The sequence below is a fragment of the Leuciscus leuciscus genome, assembly GCF_965113295.1.
Source record: "Leuciscus leuciscus genome assembly, chromosome: 5".
In the NCBI taxonomy this organism is placed as follows: Eukaryota; Metazoa; Chordata; class Actinopteri; order Cypriniformes; family Leuciscidae; genus Leuciscus; species Leuciscus leuciscus.
The window spans coordinates 3108118-3128750 of NC_138729.1; the positions used below are offsets into that span (position 1 = coordinate 3108118).

General features: G+C 39.6%; 1 protein-coding gene across 3 annotated transcripts in view; it reads right to left on the bottom strand.

The window, feature by feature from the left end:
• The window catches only part of pappaa (pregnancy-associated plasma protein A, pappalysin 1a), a 115793-nt gene that overhangs the window by 29240 nt on the left and 65920 nt on the right, over positions 1–20633 (bottom strand). For all 3 annotated transcript variants that reach the window (XM_082170498.1, XM_082170497.1, XM_082170499.1), the window contains 7 exons: positions 20011–20118; positions 18721–18856; positions 18397–18610; positions 9065–9233; positions 3220–3403; positions 1770–1971; positions 1451–1646 (listed from right to left, as the gene is read on the bottom strand). In XM_082170498.1, coding sequence (XP_082026624.1) covers positions 1451–1646; positions 1770–1971; positions 3220–3403; positions 9065–9233; positions 18397–18610; positions 18721–18856; positions 20011–20118 — 1209 coding nt within the window. The remainder of the gene's footprint in view (positions 1–1450; positions 1647–1769; positions 1972–3219; positions 3404–9064; positions 9234–18396; positions 18611–18720; positions 18857–20010; positions 20119–20633) is intronic.

Consider the following 20633-nt stretch of genomic DNA (forward strand, 5'->3'; position numbering starts at 1 on the left):
CTTATAGTTAGCAGAATATCTAGGTTCTACTTTATTTTGATAGTCCACTTCAGATATTCTACTAACTATAAGTAACTTTGCAACTACATGTCAACTAACTCTCAGTAGAGTATATTAGTAGACTGTACGAAAATCAACCATGGTTTTATCATAGTAAAAGTGTAGTAACCATAGTTTTTTGGCAGATTGAGAACCAAATTGTATAACCACAGTTTTACAACAAATACCATGGTTAAACTATGGTTAGTGTATCAAAACCATGGTTAATTTGTAGTTACCTTGGTTTAACTATAATAATAACCATGTTTTTTTGGTATTATTTGTAGTAAAACCATGATTAATTTCCATAAGGGATTGCTAGGTTATGGTTAGGTGTTAGGGTTCAGGTTAGTAGAATAAGTTGACATGTAGTTACCAAGTTACTTATAGTCAGTAAAATGTCTATTGGAGGACCAATAAAATAAAGTGTTAATAAAATTAAGTAAAATTACTGATACTTTTCTAATACTGGTGTTCCCATCATGCACTGGGCCTTGAGTAATTAATGAGGTCGATTTTTCACTGTTTTCCAGCTGTATTTACACTGTTTCATCATTGCTTTTGATGTTAGGATTAGTAACTTACAATTTTGTGACATTTGGAGTTCATTTTCTACTCAAAATGACACATTAAAAACACAAAAACGATCCATCAAATGTTATCGTTGTGTACCAAGTATTGAGGTCTCTGTGTTCACATGGCATATCTTCTGATATGTAGATATGGTGTCTCACACATATCTATTGTATTAATTACTTAGATATTTCTAAGGAAACCATTTACTTAAACAGTGTGGTTTAATTAAATCTTATATTGTTTGAGTGAAATATATTGCAAAGGAAACTTCAACTAAATAGATATTACTCAACCTTTTACTAGCCAAGTTAAAATGACTTATTTTCTTTGTTACTTTCACTTAACTTAGTTAAGTAGAGTTTACTTAATTCCATATGTGAAATTTACTTAAAAATGCGTGTGAAACTTACCTTAAAAATAATTGTGCAAAAAAAAACTCGCCAAAGAAAAATTAAGTAAATTTTACTTAGTTTTTTTTTAGTTTTTTTTTAGTAGAATGTCTATTGGGGGACCAACAAAATGTCAACTAACTCTCATTAGAGTATTAGTAGACTATAGTAGACTGTCAGTAGATTGTTAGGTTATGGTTAGGTGTGGGTTCGGGTTAGTAGAATAAGTTGACTTGTAGTTGTCAAGTAAAATGTCTATTGGGGGACCAACAAAATAAAGTGTTAGTAGATATTAAGCAGACAGTCTACTAATACTCTAATGACAGTTAGTTGACACATAGCTGCAAATCTACTTATAGTTAGTAGAATATCTAAAGTGGACTATCGAAATAAAGTGTTACCGGATATAGAACCAAAAACAGAAGGATCTACAGAATAAGACGGACCTGTTTGCATGGCGGCGGCGGTCCCAGAGAGTGGTTGTCCCCGTTGCAGTGGATCCAGCAGGTGCTGTCGAACCTGAAGCCGTCTGTGCACTGGTACATGCCATAGAAGACCGATGGAGGAGGTGGACAGGTCACCGGCTCACACGAGCCCTCCAACCAGCGGCCGTCTTCAGTGCACTGCCTCTTGAAGGCTCTCCTGAAGGGAAATAGACGAGAAAGAGACTGTTCTGATGATAAAGACAACTCATGATGGCATAGATTGAGTGGTTGAGTGCGTCATCCAGTCCCTGTGTTGATTAGTGAACAATCATATGCACACCTCTTTGGCTTCTTGGCCACATGGTATCCGGGTTTGCACTTGTATTTGCAGAGGGTTCCCACTTTGAGGCCCGTTTCATTGCAGCGTTTGGTCTGGAGCACGGCGTTGGGAACGGGAGGCGGCGCTGGACACCGGAGCTCACACAAAGCCTCCGGGAACGACCACAGGCCGTCCTCCATACAGGTCAGAGTGTTATTAGTGCCTGCAGATGAGCCACAGACTCGTATGATTAACACAGATTAAAACAGTTCATTCAATTAAAACAAAATCAGCAGTCTTCATGAAGCAGCACAACGGTTTTCAACATTTATAACAATAAGGAAAAGGTAACACTTTAGTTCAGGGTCCATTTCTCATTATTAACTAGTTGCTCATTAGCATGCATATTAGCGGTTTATTAATACTTATAAAGCACATTAATGCCTTATTCTGCATGACCATATTCTACATCCCTTAATCCTACCCAACTACCTTACTAACTATTAATAAGCAATAAAGTTGAGGCAAAAGTCATAGTTAATAGTTCATATGTGTTCCCCAAACTAAAGTGTGACCAAGACATGTTTCTTGATCATCAAATCATCATATTAGACTGATTTCTGAAGGATCATGTGACACTGAAGACTGGAGTAATGATGCTGAAAATTCAGCTTTGATCACAGGAATAAATTACATTTTATTATATATTCACATAGAAAACAGTTATTTCAAATTGTAGTAAATATTTCACTATATTGCTGGTTTTACTGTATTTTTAAATCAAATAAATATGTGTGTGTGTATTATATATATATATATATATATATATATATATATATATATATATATATATATATATATATATATATATATAATAAAACATTGTTAATTTTAGTTTGGGGAACAAGACAAAAATAACACCTCACTTTTTTTGCAGTGTATGTATAATTTAACAGGACAAATTAGTGTATATATATACATATATTAACATATATTCTGACTATCAGTATTAGTTGTTCACCATAGTGAGAAGAGTTAAAAGAAGTGTTATAAAATCGAAAGCTCCTCTAAATTCTGACTGGATGAGTCACGTCCCAAACCTCTGAGAAATACCTGTGGCCACACATGACTGAATTACATCGCAATGCCCGATGTTGCAATTGCACACAGCTGCACGTCACAAAGTACTTGGCAAAGGAATTGTTTATTATGATTATTACAATCAGAGTTTTTTTTTATTTTTTTTATATCAAGTTCATCAAGTTTTATTCTTGATGTAGTTCTTGTTATTGCAATGAACCATTTATCCTCCTTGATGCTGGGGATGCTCATTAAAATCAAGTACGTATTAATGTGTATGGAAATTAAAAAATATATAGGAAATATAAATATAAAAAATGGACAGTTTTCCCAGGTAACCTATTCACTGCATCAAAGTTCAGTAACACTGAGATTTTCCAGCATTTCTCACCCACAAGCTGAGCGGGCTCCTTGCACTGGAACGTGCTCTTCTTGCCGAAGGTGGTGCCTTCTGGGAAATCAAACTGGGCAGGGTGCACATGGTACTTATCTGGCAGCCCACAGTCAACCGGCTCACACGATACTTGCTTGTTCCATTTCCTATCAGCACAGGTGATGGTCACGGTTGAATCCGCCTGCACAGAAAACACGTCAGATTTTCAGCTAGAGTTCAATATGTCATGCTGACCACACAGTGCACTAGGGCTGACACCGATGTAGGGAGTAGTAGCGCTGCAAAAAGACATGTCTTCCTCTCATGCATGGGTCTGAAAGCCGTACTAGTGCATTAGTATTTTGCTTGAGAAGTGCCAAGTCTTGCATTGTGTTTTTTTATGACAAAATAAGGAACAAAATATCCTTTGTAAGTGATACTTCTGATTACAATATGAATGTTGATTGAATCTTTAGATATACAATTCATATTTAGCATTTACTCTGCAGATAACAAAACCCTAACAAATTAGATGACATTTTAACCCTATAAAGCCTCATGTTTGATACCCAAATGGCCTCTAAATAATCAACATGATGAAACCTTTACTGAAAAACTGTTGTACACAAACTACTATTGTACATGTCTTCTGTCATCTGATTGATAGTTTAGACAAGTAAAGGCCTTTAGACAATCAGTACAATGATCTGAGCTCCTGTTTGGTGGATAGCTTACTATCCAAATCAGTCACTTACAGGCTCTCGATTCAGACAGCTACAATCCAATGATAACACATATTCATCTTCCTTTAAAGCTTCACTTGATGCACAGTGTTTTGAAAATAAGAAGACAATGTGTGTAGTTTGGACACCGCTGTGCAAAAATGTTGGCACATACTCTTGACCAAAACTCTGTTATTCCAAAAATGCCCCAAAACAACCTGACATCTGGTTACAGACCTTGAAACATATTTGACCCAGGCTTTTGTCGTAACTTCAGTGTATAATGTGCTTTTGAAATACCTACAGAGACTATCTTTGGAATCTGATTTCAATAAAATAACAAGCAGATAATATCTTCCCTGGTAGCTTTTAGTTGCAAAGAAATACTGACAAAAATATGACAAAAATGTGCAATATTTTGTGAATTTGCAAAAGTTCTCAAGTTCATGTAAATCTTTGGATAGGGATCTCTAACATTTAATTACATAAACTGTGTCAAATAACTGCAACATTTAAGCAATTTAGTAACAATAATTACTTGCAAATGTTGTCCCATAACATAACTTATACTTTCATTATAAAGCACTAATTAGTAATACACCACTGCACACACAAGATATTGATACGCTTGAGCAGATATTCTTTCTTTCTCATATATTTCAGCTTTTTCTTTGATTATTTAATACACCACAACAATATCTTATTACCCAGCCATTACTCACTTTCTTATTTCTCCATATAAAAACATACGCTTTCCACATGATAAACTCAATCAATATGTTTAGAACATCTGCACAGAATTCCCGAAAGTGCCTGATCTGAGAGCGAGTGCTGAATTACAATTGATATAATTATCACATCAGACAAGGTTTTATACTCTTGTTAAGGACATGAGGGTGTATGAAGGTAACCATTGACCTTTAGGCATGCGTGCATCAGAGCGCAGCTGAAAACAACTCACCAACAAAAAACGGGAAAATAATATCCTGCCCTTTGTGAAGTAAGTCTGAATCATGCAAGAAACTTCTTCTGTTCAATATCTATTAAAAAACAATTCAATTCAATGCATCTGGATCAGAGTTATTATAAACTATAACCATTATAAACAATTGTGTTACTTGAAATAAAATCAGGTTGGTGGAGAGCTCCTGCCTCAAGTAGAGGAGTTCAAGTCTCTCGGGGTCTTGTTCACGAGTGAGGGAAGGACGGAACGGGAGATTGACAGACGGATCGGTGCAGCTACTGGAGTAATGCGGTCGATGTACCGGTCTGTCGTGGTGAAGAAAGTCTCGATTTACCGGTCGATCTACGTTTCTACTCTCACCTATGGTCATGAGCTGTGGGTCATGACAGAAAGGACAAGATCCCGGATACAGGCGGCCAAAATGAGCTTTCTCCGCAGGGTGGCTAGGTGATCCCTTAGAGATAGGGTGAGGAGCTCGGTCACTCGGGAGGAGCTCAGATTAGAGCCGCTGCTCCTCCACATCTGTTCCGGATGCCTCCTGGACGCCTTCCCGGGAAGGTGTTCCGGGCATGTCCCACCGGGAGGAGACCCCGGGGAAGACCTAGGACACACTGGAGGGACTATGTCTCCCGGCTGGCCTGGGAACGCCTCTGTGTCCCCCTGGAAGAGCTGGAAGAAGTGTCTGGGGAGAGGGAAGTCTGGGAATCTTAAGGCTTTCCTGCTAAGACTGCTGCCCCTGCGACCCGGCCCCGGATAAGCGGAAGAAGATGATGATGATGAAATAAAATAAACATAGTAAAATAAAACAAAAATGTGGCCACTTCATTAGGTACACCTTGCTAGTACCGGGTTGGACTCCCTTTTGCCTTCAGAACTGCTTTAATTCTTAATTCTAGAGATTCAACAAGGTGCTGGAAACATTTCCCAGAGATTGTTGTCCATATTGCCATAATATCATCATGTGGTCGCAACAGATTTATCGGCTGCACATCCATGATTTGAATCTCCTGTTCCAGCACATCCCAAAGCTGCTCTGTTGGATTGACGCATTTCGCCAGTAAAACGGGGATTAATGAAGTGATTAATGAAGAGAGAACACAGTGTGTTGCGTGCCTCAAAATATTAGCTTCTGACAGTATGAAGCCGAACAAGGTAAGACGCCACTTAGAGACGTTGAAACTTTGCCCACTATAAAGTACATTTTGTGCAATGGAAAGGTTCCATGGTCCTTCATAGAACCACAGATGCCAATAAAGCACCAAGTAAATGTGATGGAGGTGAACTATCCATTTGTAGAACCATAGGTACGCAAATTATTCCAGATGTGTTATTGTTATATACACAACTATTGTAGCTCTAAACAAATCCTCAATGCCCACTATTGCACTTCTTTGAAACACTGAGTAATATTTTAAAGATCAAGTTGGCAGGCAAAGATAATGGCAGGCAAAATCATTTAAGCACTGATTAGATGAGATACATTTAATATTGTTATTGTTGTAGAGGAGACCGGATTTCATATTGGTTATCCATCAAACATCTGTGCATAATTTTTGCAATGATGAAAACAAACAAGGACACACAAACAAGTGGAGAGAACAGATCGTTTTGAAGATAGCACCATCTAAAGCAGATTTCCTGGAACTTCGTGACCCAACTGAAGCGAGTGCACTTTCTAATGAAGCTCGACAAGATGCAACTTGATACCACTGTCCTTGCTCCCATGCTGATGCCACAGAAACTCAATGTTCTGACATTCTATTGCATGACCTCGTCATAAATGCTGCTGAGACGAAGAAGAATGAAGAAATCAAACACGAGGGCGTGTGCATATCGCTCCGGGCAATGTTTGATCAAACTATTAAATTACTGAAACCAAAAGGGGACATTCTACCTGCAAGGGAAACAGAATGACAAACCAACCAGTGACAAATCAACCGGTTTCAATGAGAGTTGGTGATCTGAGGCATCTTGAACAGGCCCGCACAGGATTGCCACAAAGAAAACATATTTCTGCAGAAATTTTATTAATTGGAAGTGCTATGACTTATATACATCAATAAATGCTGTCATGTTATCTTGCATTCGGATGCTGGTGTTTGGAAACGCAATCGTGTGAGATGCTTCAGCAAGGTCATCAAACCCAATCATTCTGATGACAGACTTAGGCGTTTCAGAACCACCAAACTAACATTTAAGATGCTGTGCCATGCGATTGGTCCGCTAGTTAGTACAGCTATCCAATCACATGCGCTGTTGAGGCAAAGTCATGTAAGTTATATGTGATGTCACATACTGAAAAGGAACGCCCATCTGGAGGGCAAAACAAGGCTTTCCCCTCCATTGCCCACCAATTATTTTTAACAGGTCTGTACTAAATACTAATGTACTAAGACAGTGATATTAAAAGACCAACCCCAGGTTTCACAGACAATGCTTAAGGTAGTCCCAGACTAAAAAGCATGTTTGAGCTGTTCTAACTGAAAGCATCTTGTACTGACATATCTTGTGCCATTGTTTTGTCTCAAGATGCACACAAATGTCTTGATTGAACTAAGGCCTAATCCTGGCTTAATCTAAGCCCTGTCTGTGAAACCATGTCCAAATTTAGTTTACGCCTATTTGAGGACACATACTATATACAGGTGAACATGTGCACCCAGAATATGAACTCAACGTGCTAAATGGCACATTAAGCATTTCCCATAGAAAACCATAAATAAAGAATATAATATGTGGATTAATAAATTAAGACAGTGATATTAGACGACCAAATTCAGTACACACCTTATTAATAAAACACATGTACAGGCAAGCAGATGACTGCAGAATATAAACCCAACGTGCAAAAATTTCACAGAGAGCGTTTTCCCATTATAAAGAAAACACTTAACATGCAATGCAGATTCATATTCTGGCCACATCTGCTAGCCTGTATGTATTGTTAATAAAGTGCATATTTAATATTACTGTCTGAGTGCAATAAGGCAAGTTTTGCGTTTTTTTTACATTAAGCGTTTTAGAATAGTGTTTTTAGTGATTGAAATTCTGCGGCAGGTGCTTTAGATGTAATCGAAATTTTTCAACCCCCATTGCAAATTAGGTTTAATAGCAAAATGTACAGACTTTTACAGACTGATACTTCAATGAATCCATCTTCCCTTCCACACTCTGCAGGTTTCCAGTGCCAGAGGATGCAAAGCAGCCGCAGAGCATCCCCGAACACCACATGCTGAACTGTTGGCAGAGTGTTCTTTCAGCATGTTTCATTCTTCTTTCTCCAGACGTACCGCTGATCCTTCGGGCCGAAAAGTTTCATCGCTCCACAGAACAGAATACCAAAACTTCTTTGGCTTATTTATATGGTTTTGAGCACTTTTCTTCTTGCTTTTGGGTCAGTAATGGTGTACGTATTGGAGTTCTTGCATGGAAACCGCATGCGTTTAATACGTGCCTTACTGTTCAAGCTGAAACCTCAGTGCCTGTTGCCACCAAGTCTTGCTGCAGGTCTTCTGCAGTCGCTCAAGGGTTTTTCTGAACATGCCTTCTCAGAAATCTGGTTAAAGCCGTTGATAGCTTCCTTTTTCTGCCCAGTCCAGGTAGTGTAACAACTTTCTTTATTTTTCGTTTCTTTAACTTTGAACTTGCGAACTATGCTTTCAACGGTGTCTCTAGGAATATTTAGTGCCTTCGCTATCTTTTGTATCCTGTTCCTTGTTTGTGAAGGGAGATGATATCTTCTCTAAACTTTTTGGACAAATCTTTTGACTTAGCCATATTTCTAACCCCATAATGGGGTTGTACAGTTTCAATTAAAACTGTTTATGAATCACAAGAGTTAAAAAATTGCAGTTTGTTCACATACAGTATTTTTGCTTTTCTTCTTTAAAGAGATGATCAAAAAATCTTCTTGGCTTGAAACAGATGGAAAACTGACAGGCCTGTCCTGCAGTTCTATGGATGTTTAGCTCTGCAGGTGCCGGTTGCACCAGTTGTGCGTAAGTTACAGCTTAGCCTAGTTTTGACGTAAAGGGGCACTTAAGCACTTCTAAATATTTTTCCGTTGAACCATTAAACTTAGTTGAGATACAACTCTACATATTAACTCCTTTGCATTGTTCTGTGTGACCAGCTTTAGACAAACCAAACATATAATCTTTCTCATTTTATCTAGTACCTGGCTCTTGATGATATCATCGTCCCGGTGGATTTGTAGGACGTAGCCGCAGTTGCACGTGACAGTGCAGCGAGCGCCATTGAAGTAGCCGCCGTCGCTGCACTGCACCTCTGCATTCCGGATCAACGGCTCTTGGCAATCAATGGCTTCACAGGAGTAATGAACACAACTGAAAAGATGGAGAGGAAGGAAGAATGTTAACAAGTGAGCTGCACATCAATGCACTACAATCTTTAATACGTGGCAATGTTATTTTTTTCTGGGCCATCACAATTAATCTCAACCATTACTACATTATCCATTAATGCACCTTATAATGCATTTAATGATCTCATCAATGATTATAACCATGGTTATAATTTTTATCTATTCATTGTTACACCTTTAGAAAGTATACTGCATTAAATCACAAGACAAATATCCAGTTTCAGATGTAACAAGGAATCTGCTAATATTGTAATACATTTTAACTTTGGTAACAATAATAAAAAAAAAAAATTGTAAGACAATGTATTATGATGTACATTATGAATATCTTTATAAAAAGCTTCAAGCTTTTCATTCTGAGAAGTGCAGACATTGAGCCAGAACTTCTATTCAAATCAATGAACTCTGAATGTCTATTACTACTTACTGGAAAGAAGAAAAAAAAGGTCGTAACAACTTTGGTACCTATTCAACCACAGATTTTTAGCACATTTACAGTAATGCAGTTTAACTGGATGCCTTCAGATGCTTTTATAAAAAAAAAGTTTGTTAGGAAACTGAGAAGATTGTGGGGGGTATTGGTGTCAGATGTCTACGCTGTTCTTTGTTATATAAAGAGTAATTAATGTGGCCAGATGAACAATGCTGGACAAATTGAGAGCTAAACTATCCACAGAAAGAGGGGGAAAAAAGCTAGTGGGAAGGAAAAATAAATCTCTACTGGAGTCAGTTTGTAAATGCAGAGTTGGCATTTTTAAACTCTTAGCTGACCAAGTAGAATCCTGGCAGATCTGGCGGTGGTCATAGGGGCAATCATGAGGTACTGGACCTTTTCAGTAAACAAGAAATGAAGAAACATGGTTTAAGGTTTCAGCCACATTTTTTTTAAAGCAGGAGAACATGAAAAGTAGCTCCTGTCCCGTACTTGGAATCACTCAAATGTTTTATGCAATCTAGTTGTTGTTTGAGCCATGTATTTAATTGTGTATGTAACAAGCGGCTATGTTGACTACGCAACCCCGGAATAACGGGGAAAACAACCCAAATAAAGGCACACAAGTACGATCTACTCAGAGAAAAGGCAAGAGGCGTGAGTTACCGTAAAAAAATTTTTTTATTAAAGCTAAAAAAAATGGCCAATAATAATTTAAAACCAGAAGCCAGCACAAAAAAAAAAAAAAAAAAATATTTACAATAATCATTGCAGGGTCTAAAAGTGATGATACACAGGGCAACTTTCTGAGCAATGTTGCTGGGCAATGTTGTCGTCAACGGGCAACCAGATGAGACACAGGGCCCACGACTGATCTAAATTATCCAGATAGAAATGTATTGCCTATTTTCAATGGGAAAGTGCACAAGCAACAATCGCTCTGCAAGATTGTCTTGCAACATTGCTCAAAAAGTTGCCCTGTGTGTTGCCCTCATCACCTTTAGGCTTCCTATATGAAGAACAGGCTAGTATGACAGCGCCAGGTATACAAAAGAGAAACCACGCCAATCAGAATCACACTCACAAAATTCACTGCAAATGATGACACAGCAATAATGACAACCCATGGTGAAGTAAAGACAACACCTGGCGCTCAGATCCTTTAAGCCCACTTGGACAATAGACAAAGACGTGACTGGACCAGTTACGGCTTAAGCCTTATATGGGTGTTGTATTTGTGTTTTGTGCTTGTCTGTTCTGTGCTCTGATATGTTTTCTCTTCTGAGTGTTGTTCTGCGTACCTGTGCCCCGTTGCTCTAATGGCTCCTGGTTGAGTTTATAAAACGAGAGTGAAACCGAATGAGGCACAAAGTGGTGAACACCCGTATGCTTCATGGTGTCCAGTCAGCCACTGAAGACAAGCTGTATTCTATATGTGTCACGGTTCATGGATTCATTGACTCATGCCCCTTTTCCACCAAGGCAGTGCTGGTGCCGGTTCGGAGCCGGTGCCTACTCGCGAACCAGTTCCGACAGCCAAAGAACCGGTTCTCGGCCAGGCAAATTGGTTCCAAAGCGGCACCAACTCTTTGCTGGACTATAAACTTTCTTTTACCACGTCATGATTACGTCGGGGGCTGGAGGCTGGGTTATTGTTGAACTTCTTCTCGAACGCAACCTCCGTCTATAGTAATCCAGACGAGCAGCACAAATGTGTTCTAAACGTCTTTTTCTGACCCCAATATAGGATCGCAAAGCCGGGAGAAACATTTGCAGAAAGGCGATGTAGCCCGCCATTGTAATTGTTATGCTTGAAGTTGGCGCAAGCGTTTCTGGGAAAGCTAAGACGTATGGCAACGTACACAGTGACGTAACAACGTCGTTCGCTGGGCTCTCTAGTCAGTGGAAAAACAAACAGGTTCTGAGAAGGTTCGCAAGTTGAACCAACTTTGAACCAGCACCACTTCCGAACTAGGTTTTTTTTTGGTGGAAAAGGGGGAACATTCTCTCTCCCTGTGTGTGTGTGTGTGTGTGTGTGTGTGTGTGTGTGTGTGTGTGTGTGTGTGTGTGTGTGTGTGTGTGTGTGTGTGTGTGTGTGTGTGTGTGTGTGTGTGTGTGTGTGTGTGTGTGTGTGTGTTTGTGTGTATGTGTTTGTGGGTGTGTATGCTGATTGTGGCTGATCAGCTCATTAAAGCGAGCTGTGGCTCGTCAGCTCGGCTATTTAATGTCTGTGTATTCCATCCTGTGTTGTCAGATCGTTTTTGGTTATCCTGTGGTCAAGTCCTGTCCCGTCTGTGTTCCTTGGATACTACTCTTCGTTTCTCTACTGGTTCTCAGTCCCTGGCTTCCTGGTCGTTCCAGCGGTGACTACAGAGGATCTGGTTTTTGCCGATTGCATCCCTGCGCTGCTCTGAGTTTGTTACCTGCCATCCTACTGATCTGACTCTTTCTATAATTATTGTTGTTTATTCAATAAACAGTTGTTCACTCGCTACTGAATCTGCCTCTACTTCCTGACAGAACGATCTGACTATACTTATGGATTCAGTGAGTAATTCCTTTCTACAGGAATTCCTGACCAGCAGTAGTTCATGCATGGATTGGCAGGAGGAACAGATGATGGCCACGGTTTGTTCAGTACAGGCCTTAGTACAGGCAGTACAGGCCAGCCAACTCCTACAACTGAGAGCTCCCACTGCGCCAGCCCCGCGCCAGTTCCCTGTGCTCCCACGAACAACGGCCATCAGCATGAGCCGTGCCTTCCCACACCTGAATTCTACACAGGTAAGCCCAACTACTGCAGAGCATTTTTGACTAAGTATTCTTTATTTATTTTCTCTCCAGCTATTAAAGTTTTCCACTGAACAGTCTAAAGTGGCTTTGGTCATGACATTACTGTCGGGGCGTGCGGCTCAATGGGGAACGGCGGTGTGGGAGAACCAACATCCTTGCTGCTTCTCGTTCCAAGCACTCTCTGAGGAGATGAGGCGGGTCTTTGATCGCGCAGTTCCGGACATTGGTGGCTGAGTGCAAATGGAACGAGGAGACATGGTGGGATATGTTCCTGCATGGGTTGGCTGACCGCATTCAGAAGATCTTCACGCTGGAACTTTCCACGAGTCTCGACGGGCTGACTGAGTTGGCTTTGCTCGTGGACACCCGCCTACAATGTCGGGACCAACGTGTATGTCAGACTCTGGGTCCCAAAACCTCAGAGTATTCTACTGCCAGTGTCAGCAATGCCGTCAGCCCCACGTTCAATCACAAACCCATGCAGGTGGGTAGAGCTCAGCTTTCCCAGGAAGAGAGAGAACGGCGGAGGGCGAAGGGACTTTGCCTTTACTTTGGCGGAATGGGACACTTTCTGATAAATTCTCCAGTAAAAGACCAAGCCCGGCAGTAGGACTGAGGTTACTGTCGGGCGGACTGGCCGTGAAAGAATCCTCATCTATTACTCTCCTCCCGGTTGGACTGCAATGGGCAAACGGAGTTCAGTGCCAGGCCCTCCTGGATTCAGGAGCAGAAGGTAATTGTATGGACTACACCCTGGCACAACTTCTCAGGATTCCCATAATTCCACTCACCCACCAGATCTCGGTCATGCCATCACTTTCACCACCGGTCTTGTCACCCTCATTACATCTGGAATCACACGGAGGAGTTGTCACTTCTGCTCACTGAATCCCTGTCAGCTTCCATAGTCATAGGTCACCCCTGGTGGATTCAAAACAACTCCAGGAATGACTGGGGCGACAGCTCCATCTCGGCCTGGAGCGATCAGTGTTATGCCTCTTGTCTCGTGTCTGCCTGTTCGTCTGTGTCATGTGCTTTGTTACAGGATGAGCCAGTGAATCTGTCTAACGTGCCTGAGGGGTACCTCGACCTGAAGGAAGTGTTCAGTAAATCCCGGGCTGCTTCTCTTCCTCCACATCGTCCCTATGACTGTGCTATAGATCTACTGCCAGGTACATCTCTGTCTAAAGGCAAGTTATACTCACTTTCTGCTCCAGAGAGGGAGGCCATGGATAAATACATTTCTGATTCTCTAACAACCAGGTTCCACTGCGACTGTGTATTGATTACCGAGGGCTGAACAACATCACGGTAAAGAATACCCATCATTTGCCGTTGATGTTTTCAGCCTTCGAGCAGTTGCAGGGAGCATCCATCTTCACAAAACTGGACTTGCGCAATGCATATCATTTGGTTCGCATAAGGGAAGGGGATGAGTGGAAAACCACTTGTAATACCCCCAGGGGGCATTTTGAATATCTCGTCATATCTTTCGGCCTGTCAAACTCCCCTGCGGTATTCCAGGCACTCGTCAATGACGTGCTGAGAGATATGGTCGATCAGTTCATATATGTCTACCTGGATGACATTTCTTTTTTTTTTCTTTTTCTCCAGGAACATGTTTAGCACGTCAGGCAGGTGCTCCAAAGGCTGTTAGATAAGTGCGCATTCCATGCACAGTCAGTTCCATTCTTTGGGTATATCATCTCTTCCAAGGGAGTTGGCATTGATCCCGAAAAGGTTAAGGCTGTGGTGGATTGGCCAATCCCAGACTCCCGTAAGGCCCTGCATAGGTTTCTGGAATTTGCCAATTTTAACTGCGTTTCATTTCTCAATTTCAGCCAACTAGCCGCTCCTCTGACCGCCTTGACCTCCACCAAAACGACGTTCAGGTGGTCCGATGCAGCCGAAGCTGCATTTTCCAACCTCAAGAGATGCTTTGTTTCAGCTCCCATTCTGATAGCCCCTGATCCTTCACGTCAGTTTGTGGTGGAGGTCGACGCGTCAGAGGTGGGGGTAGGAGCAGTTCTCTCCCAGCGCTCATCCACGGATGACAAGATGCATCCTTGCGCATTTTTTTCTCATCGGATATCGTCGATGAGAAAAAAACTAACGTAATTATGATATTGGTAACAGAGAGTTGCTCGTGTTTTTTACCGTTCCGAACACCCGTCCACTCCTGATGGCATTATACCTGAGAGACTCATTGTCTCCAACTCACATGGGAGATTGAATCGAAGGTCCGCACGGCCTTAGAAGCAACGATTCTGGTGGATCTCCATGTCTCACGACATTTAGGGTTTTGTTTTGGCCTGTTCTATCTGTGCCAGTGGTAAGACTTCCAATCGACCCCCGGATGGGTTTCTCCAAACGCTGTCTCTTCTTCCAGACAATATGTGTTCTGTTTGATGTTTCATTGATTTATTTGTTTTCTTTGTTAAGTATATTTTGATTACAGTATAATTTGTGTTCTCAGTTTCATCTGTTGCCTTTTATTGATTAAGATACGCGAGTTTGTGCATTCGTTATTTAGCCTTATAATACATGTTTAAACTGCCTCGCGTGTCCTTTTATGTTGCTTACCCCTTTTCCAATGAGCACTTTAAAACAGGGGTTCGTAACTGGACCCCAAAAGCATCGTGGCTCAAAGAACGAGGGGTTGGGTAAGAGCTGCGTTCAGGTGACTGTTCTCACTCAGCCTGCCTTAATGCATGCAAAAAGGACATTAAGAACAACAAACAGACATTTTAGATTTAGACAATTTAGAAGGCATGCGAGATTATCTAGCTCTTAAAAAAAAAAAAAAATTTTGCTACCGTGATTTTTGCTATCTGATGACGAAATACTCACAACACGCATATAAGTCATACAATAGCTTCTATAGTGGCTATAACAGCAACAGATGGTGCTCCGACCCGAGTTATGTTAAACTGCAATGCCGCACAGATGGGAGCCCTAAAGGCACACCAAACTGAAACACATAGCTGTAGCTCAAGTTATATCGAGCCAAACTTCCCACAACACCCTGAACACACAGCATTAAACTTACCAGAGTGTAAGCAGCACACCACACACACAGTCTCGGTAGCTCAACATCACACTTAACAAGTAAAATCGCATAATGGTACTGGAAAACACTAGGATCAAACAGCTAAGCTAAACAGCTAAAGGCACGTAAACCCCGTAGGACGAAAGGAAGAGGTGGGCGTTCAGCCATGACGCACTTCAGGAGACATACACTACAGGCTTATATACTGTAGTCGCCACGCATCTAATGATTTTAGGCATGTCACAAACCTCACTACATGAAGTTTCAGCTATGTCCTGTGATATGCTATATTTTCAACAAGAAAGTCATATTCTCTATTGTGAATGCATTTTTTTATAAACTGGTATTGATTATATGCAATTGTGTACTTTAAATGTTTTTATTACATTGCAGAACCATTTAAAATGAACTTGTGAATGCAAACTAGTGAACTTTTTGTAAAAACAAATGATGACCAGTAACGGCAGAAACTTGCAGAAGATATGCACTTTCCCTAAAACATACATATAAAAAGGTCACCTATAAAAAGTTATTTGACAACCCATTTACCCCAATAGCTTATTGTAAGCATTTGGCTCAGTCAGTACAAGATATCAAAGATATCACACATGATGCAACGTTAAGATTTTTGCATTCCAAATTATATATTGATATTATGCGGTATATAAACCACATGTATACATGAGTTAAGCAAAGATTCCAAAACACTGCATTGAGTTTACCATTGTTACTATTGGCCTAAATTCATCTTATTAGTCTGCAAATTAATTTATGGTACACCCATTAACCAGTGAGCCAAATCCCAGAGCCAAACACAGCCCTCTGAACACATTAAACTAATGCTTTAGTGGCATACAGTACTGAAAAGGGAAGGGACACATAAAACCAAACCATGTTAACGGACCCTGTTGTTAAAAACATTGGGAGCAGGACATGGTGTTTCGTATCGGGCGGTATTACAGGAAATTTGTTGCTGGTGGACAAAGGCATCCGCAGATGATTCCAATTGAAATACTGACTGATAAATACTTTGCAAGGTCTGAATATTCAGCATGCGTGCCTCGGAGCATTATTTGAAGAAAATCAACCACTCAATAAAGTACACTATGGACCTGAAGCAAATCAAACTGCTGTCGATACAGCGTCACTTTGCATTCAAAGGGCAGCTTATTCATGGCCAACAAATAATTTTCTGCTTTAACTAAATGCAAATGGAACTCTTTCAAAATGACCTCATTCTATAAATCAAGCAAATTATGTTTATTGCACATTCTTACATGAGCTTCAGAACAGAATGGATGTATACAGAATGGAACTATACAAGTCATTTTTGTTTTTTTAAAATTTATTTATTTAGTTTTGTGTTTTGTTGAGTTTTTGTAGTATCCATATGGAGTGTAAATGTGGTACAGACAGATTCAAATGAAGGTTATGCCTTGGAAACATTATAGGAAACAATATAAAACAGATTATCTTAAGAGGTCATTTGAAACTTTTTTTTATTTAGTTGTTCATGACCGTATTACAGCCTTTTTCTGACCAATTAAACAGGCTGAGCAACAGTGCTTTGCTTGCTATTGGGTGTAATACAGTTAAAGCAAGAAAAAAAGTATTTGGCAGTGGGGCAGAAAAATAAACTTGTTTTCCCTTTGAATTATGTTTATTTTTCATACCCCCATTTTTCTTCTTGAATTAGGCATATGTGTTTTGTTTTATGTCTCTGAAACCAAGACTTTATTTCACTTTTTTTCTCAAATATGTGTAGCTTACCTGTACATTGTGTACAGATACTTATTTTACCTAGAAAACAAGACAAAAATACAGAAGAATAGCACAAGGTCTGACAGACGTTATGTCATTTTACTGTTAGTTCTTCTACTGTTTGGGAATAATTGCATCTGTCCTGCTTTCATTACTGACTGAGCGAGGCTGATTATGAATAAATGTGGGAGGTTATTTATATTAATGTGTTTGTGACATCAGAAACTTGAGGATTTCGAAACTTTCAGCCTTGTTTTCAGTGAATGCTCTCGGACTCGGGGGAAAGGTTTTGAGTTTTGAACGTTACAGTGAGGCGAAGCAAAATGTATTTCCTCATAAGACTTTGTTTACATTCAAAACCAAATTCATCATTCAAGCTAAAATGTTTCAGATTTTCTTCATTGTGTTGGTTGGAGAAAGCCAACATACTGTTCTACAATTTAAAAGTATCCATCCATCCATCCATCCATCCATCCATCCATCCATCCATCCATCCATCCATCCATCCAAATTTCGAGCTTTGAAAAAAAACTTAACTAAAACTTAAAACTATTTCAAACTTAAAACCTTTAAACTTAAAACCTTCAAACTTAAAGCTGTTAAAACTACTTCAAACTTTCCGGCTAGGCTTTCTTAAGCCAACATCAAAGTTTGTCTACAAACTTTACCATCTAGTTTTACTCTCCATCACAAACTGCATAGATACTGATGAGTCACCACAGGAAAACCTCATACACCCTTAGAAATAATATATATATATATATATATATATATATATATATATATATATATAAATATAACACTTAAGGGTTCTTGATTCAATTTTAAATAACCCTTTATGCTAAAAAGGTTCTATGTAAGGATAAATGTCTTAAATGATTACATAATACTTTCATGTTTTATGGGATATATCTTCTTTTTTTTCCAACTGTTTATGAGCTGTTTAATTAATAAAATGAAATTAAAACTTAATCCATAAGATGACAGCACCTGACAAAACCTTTTAAGATTGTATATAGAACCTTTTCTTGTAAGAATGTGCGAGGTCAATGAAAGCATTGGTTTGCCTCTATAGGCCTGATCGCTCACCTCTGGCCCATGGGGTTGTATATTTCATTGCTCTGACAGCCGCTGATGGTGATTGGGTCAAAGAACTGGAAAGAGCGCAGGCCGACACCGGAGATGGCCACGAGATCGGAGCGGAACATGAGGAGAATGGCTTTGGTGTGGTAGAAGGCCATGCTCAAGTCATGACTTACTGGGATGACCAGAGGATTGGTGCGGCAGCTCAAACGCCAGTCACCTGAACATTTCAGGGGAAGTTATAGACATATTTAGGCAATTGCCAATATTAGAATCCAAATCAAATAGTTGCACTCGCCAAAAAACCTGTGCAACGTCACCAGATCTCACCTAAGCTGTGGATGCCCTCTTTGGTGTCGATCAGTTGGACTGTGATGTTGCACTGGGCTTGGTCGATGAAGCTCGTTCCGTCTGCGGCTAAATGGATGATAACAGCCGCGGCAACCATAGGGTGTGAGAAATATGCCTGTTGGAGACCAGATCTGGTTTACATTTATGCAGAAGTCTTGTTCTAAACTTTAGTGACAGTCACTAGCTGTGTTTAAGTTGAGACATGGGTCTAACCTTCAGAGAACCACTGTAGCAAAATCACATCACATGCAAGACACTACAGGCAAAAACATTGTTTTGTCATGAACTGGTCAATTTTTTTACTATTTTGCTTCAATAACGTCTTCTTTCAGACTAGTGGAAATAATTTATTCTACTAGAATGTATATATTTGCACTGTAGATTTCAACTACAATACATTTCTTTAAAGGTTTAAGCTAGAAATCTCCACTTCAGTAGCACTCACTGTATATACACCAAATATATATGGTTTGTATGGAGTGGTTTGTCCATATATCATTTTATTTCTAAAATACATGGTGAAAATGTGTTTATTTTCCTGCCTGTTGACTGTATTGTCAGATTTATGTCCCCACCAAAATCCCCACTATAAAAACTCCAATATGACAATAACATTTTAACTTGGCTTTATCCAATGTTCAGATTTCTTTTCTAAAAATGAATGCATATTAGTGCATTTTTAGATATTGCCTCATAATCAGACACAGTGTAATCATCCTTGGGAAAACCCCAGAGTAAAACTGGGAGTTGTGAAAAATATGATACACCAGTGTTTTGCCAGATGAGAAGTGTATCTATGTATCATCTTTTTACTCTCTTAATTAATTTTAGAACTGTATCATATATCTCTTTTAATTCCTTTCATAACTGATTATAACTGTTAATTGTCCTTGCTTTTATTTTGTGATTATTTTAATTCCTTTTGTAAAGCACTTTGTATTGCCATAGTGTATGAAATGTGCTATATAAATAAACTTGCCTTGCCTCATTATCATTTTTAAAACTTGTGATACAAAATTGAATGTACTGAGATTAATTAACTGGGGAAGTACAGTAAAAACATTATTATTATTATTATTATTATTATTATTTAATTACTCTATTTACCTGTGGTGTCTTGCCTTAAAGCAATTAATAAACCTTTACACCACAGCAGCTCACAGTCTGAAATGTATCAACTACTTTGTCTTGAAGCATATTTACATTTGAAATCTCCCAACATGTCAAATACAAATATAATGTTTTTTTAATTATTTTTTTTTATCTCACCTTCAACCAGTACTGGGGATACCAGGAAACACCCTGAGCCTGATCACATGGAAACCAGGCGTACTGAGACACTCCATCAGAGAGGTCAAACACCTTGGACTGGCATGTCTGGCGATAGGAAACATAAACAAACAAAAACAGTAAGTGGCATCAAAGCTTTTTTAACTTTTGTAAACGTTCAATGTGTCATTGTTTAGCTGTGATAATCCAAACAAACATGCATGACGCAGAAAAACGATGAAATAATATTTAATAAACACCAGGAACTGAGGAAGACAGAAGGCTTCAATACACCAGGAAGTCAATCAACAGAAACAGGAAACAGGTGTGAACTAATGAGAAACCATGACGACTACTGGAGGACTATGACTAAGAGCGTTTCAGACCTGTAGATCGTTTGCTTTGTTCAGAAAAGGGACTTAATTTGTTACAATGTTGCATTTTCTTCTTGGTTTGAGTCAGGCAACATTTCAAAGCGTACCAAAATGTGTTTATGCTAGTCACATGTGAGTAAACCTGTCCTCTTATCGGTGAGAGTTCACCTGTTTACTTTTCTGTTCACAAGTTAGCTCTGCGGGCTTATTGTGGCTTTACCTCTAGCTGTTTTCTGCAGAACTGCAGAG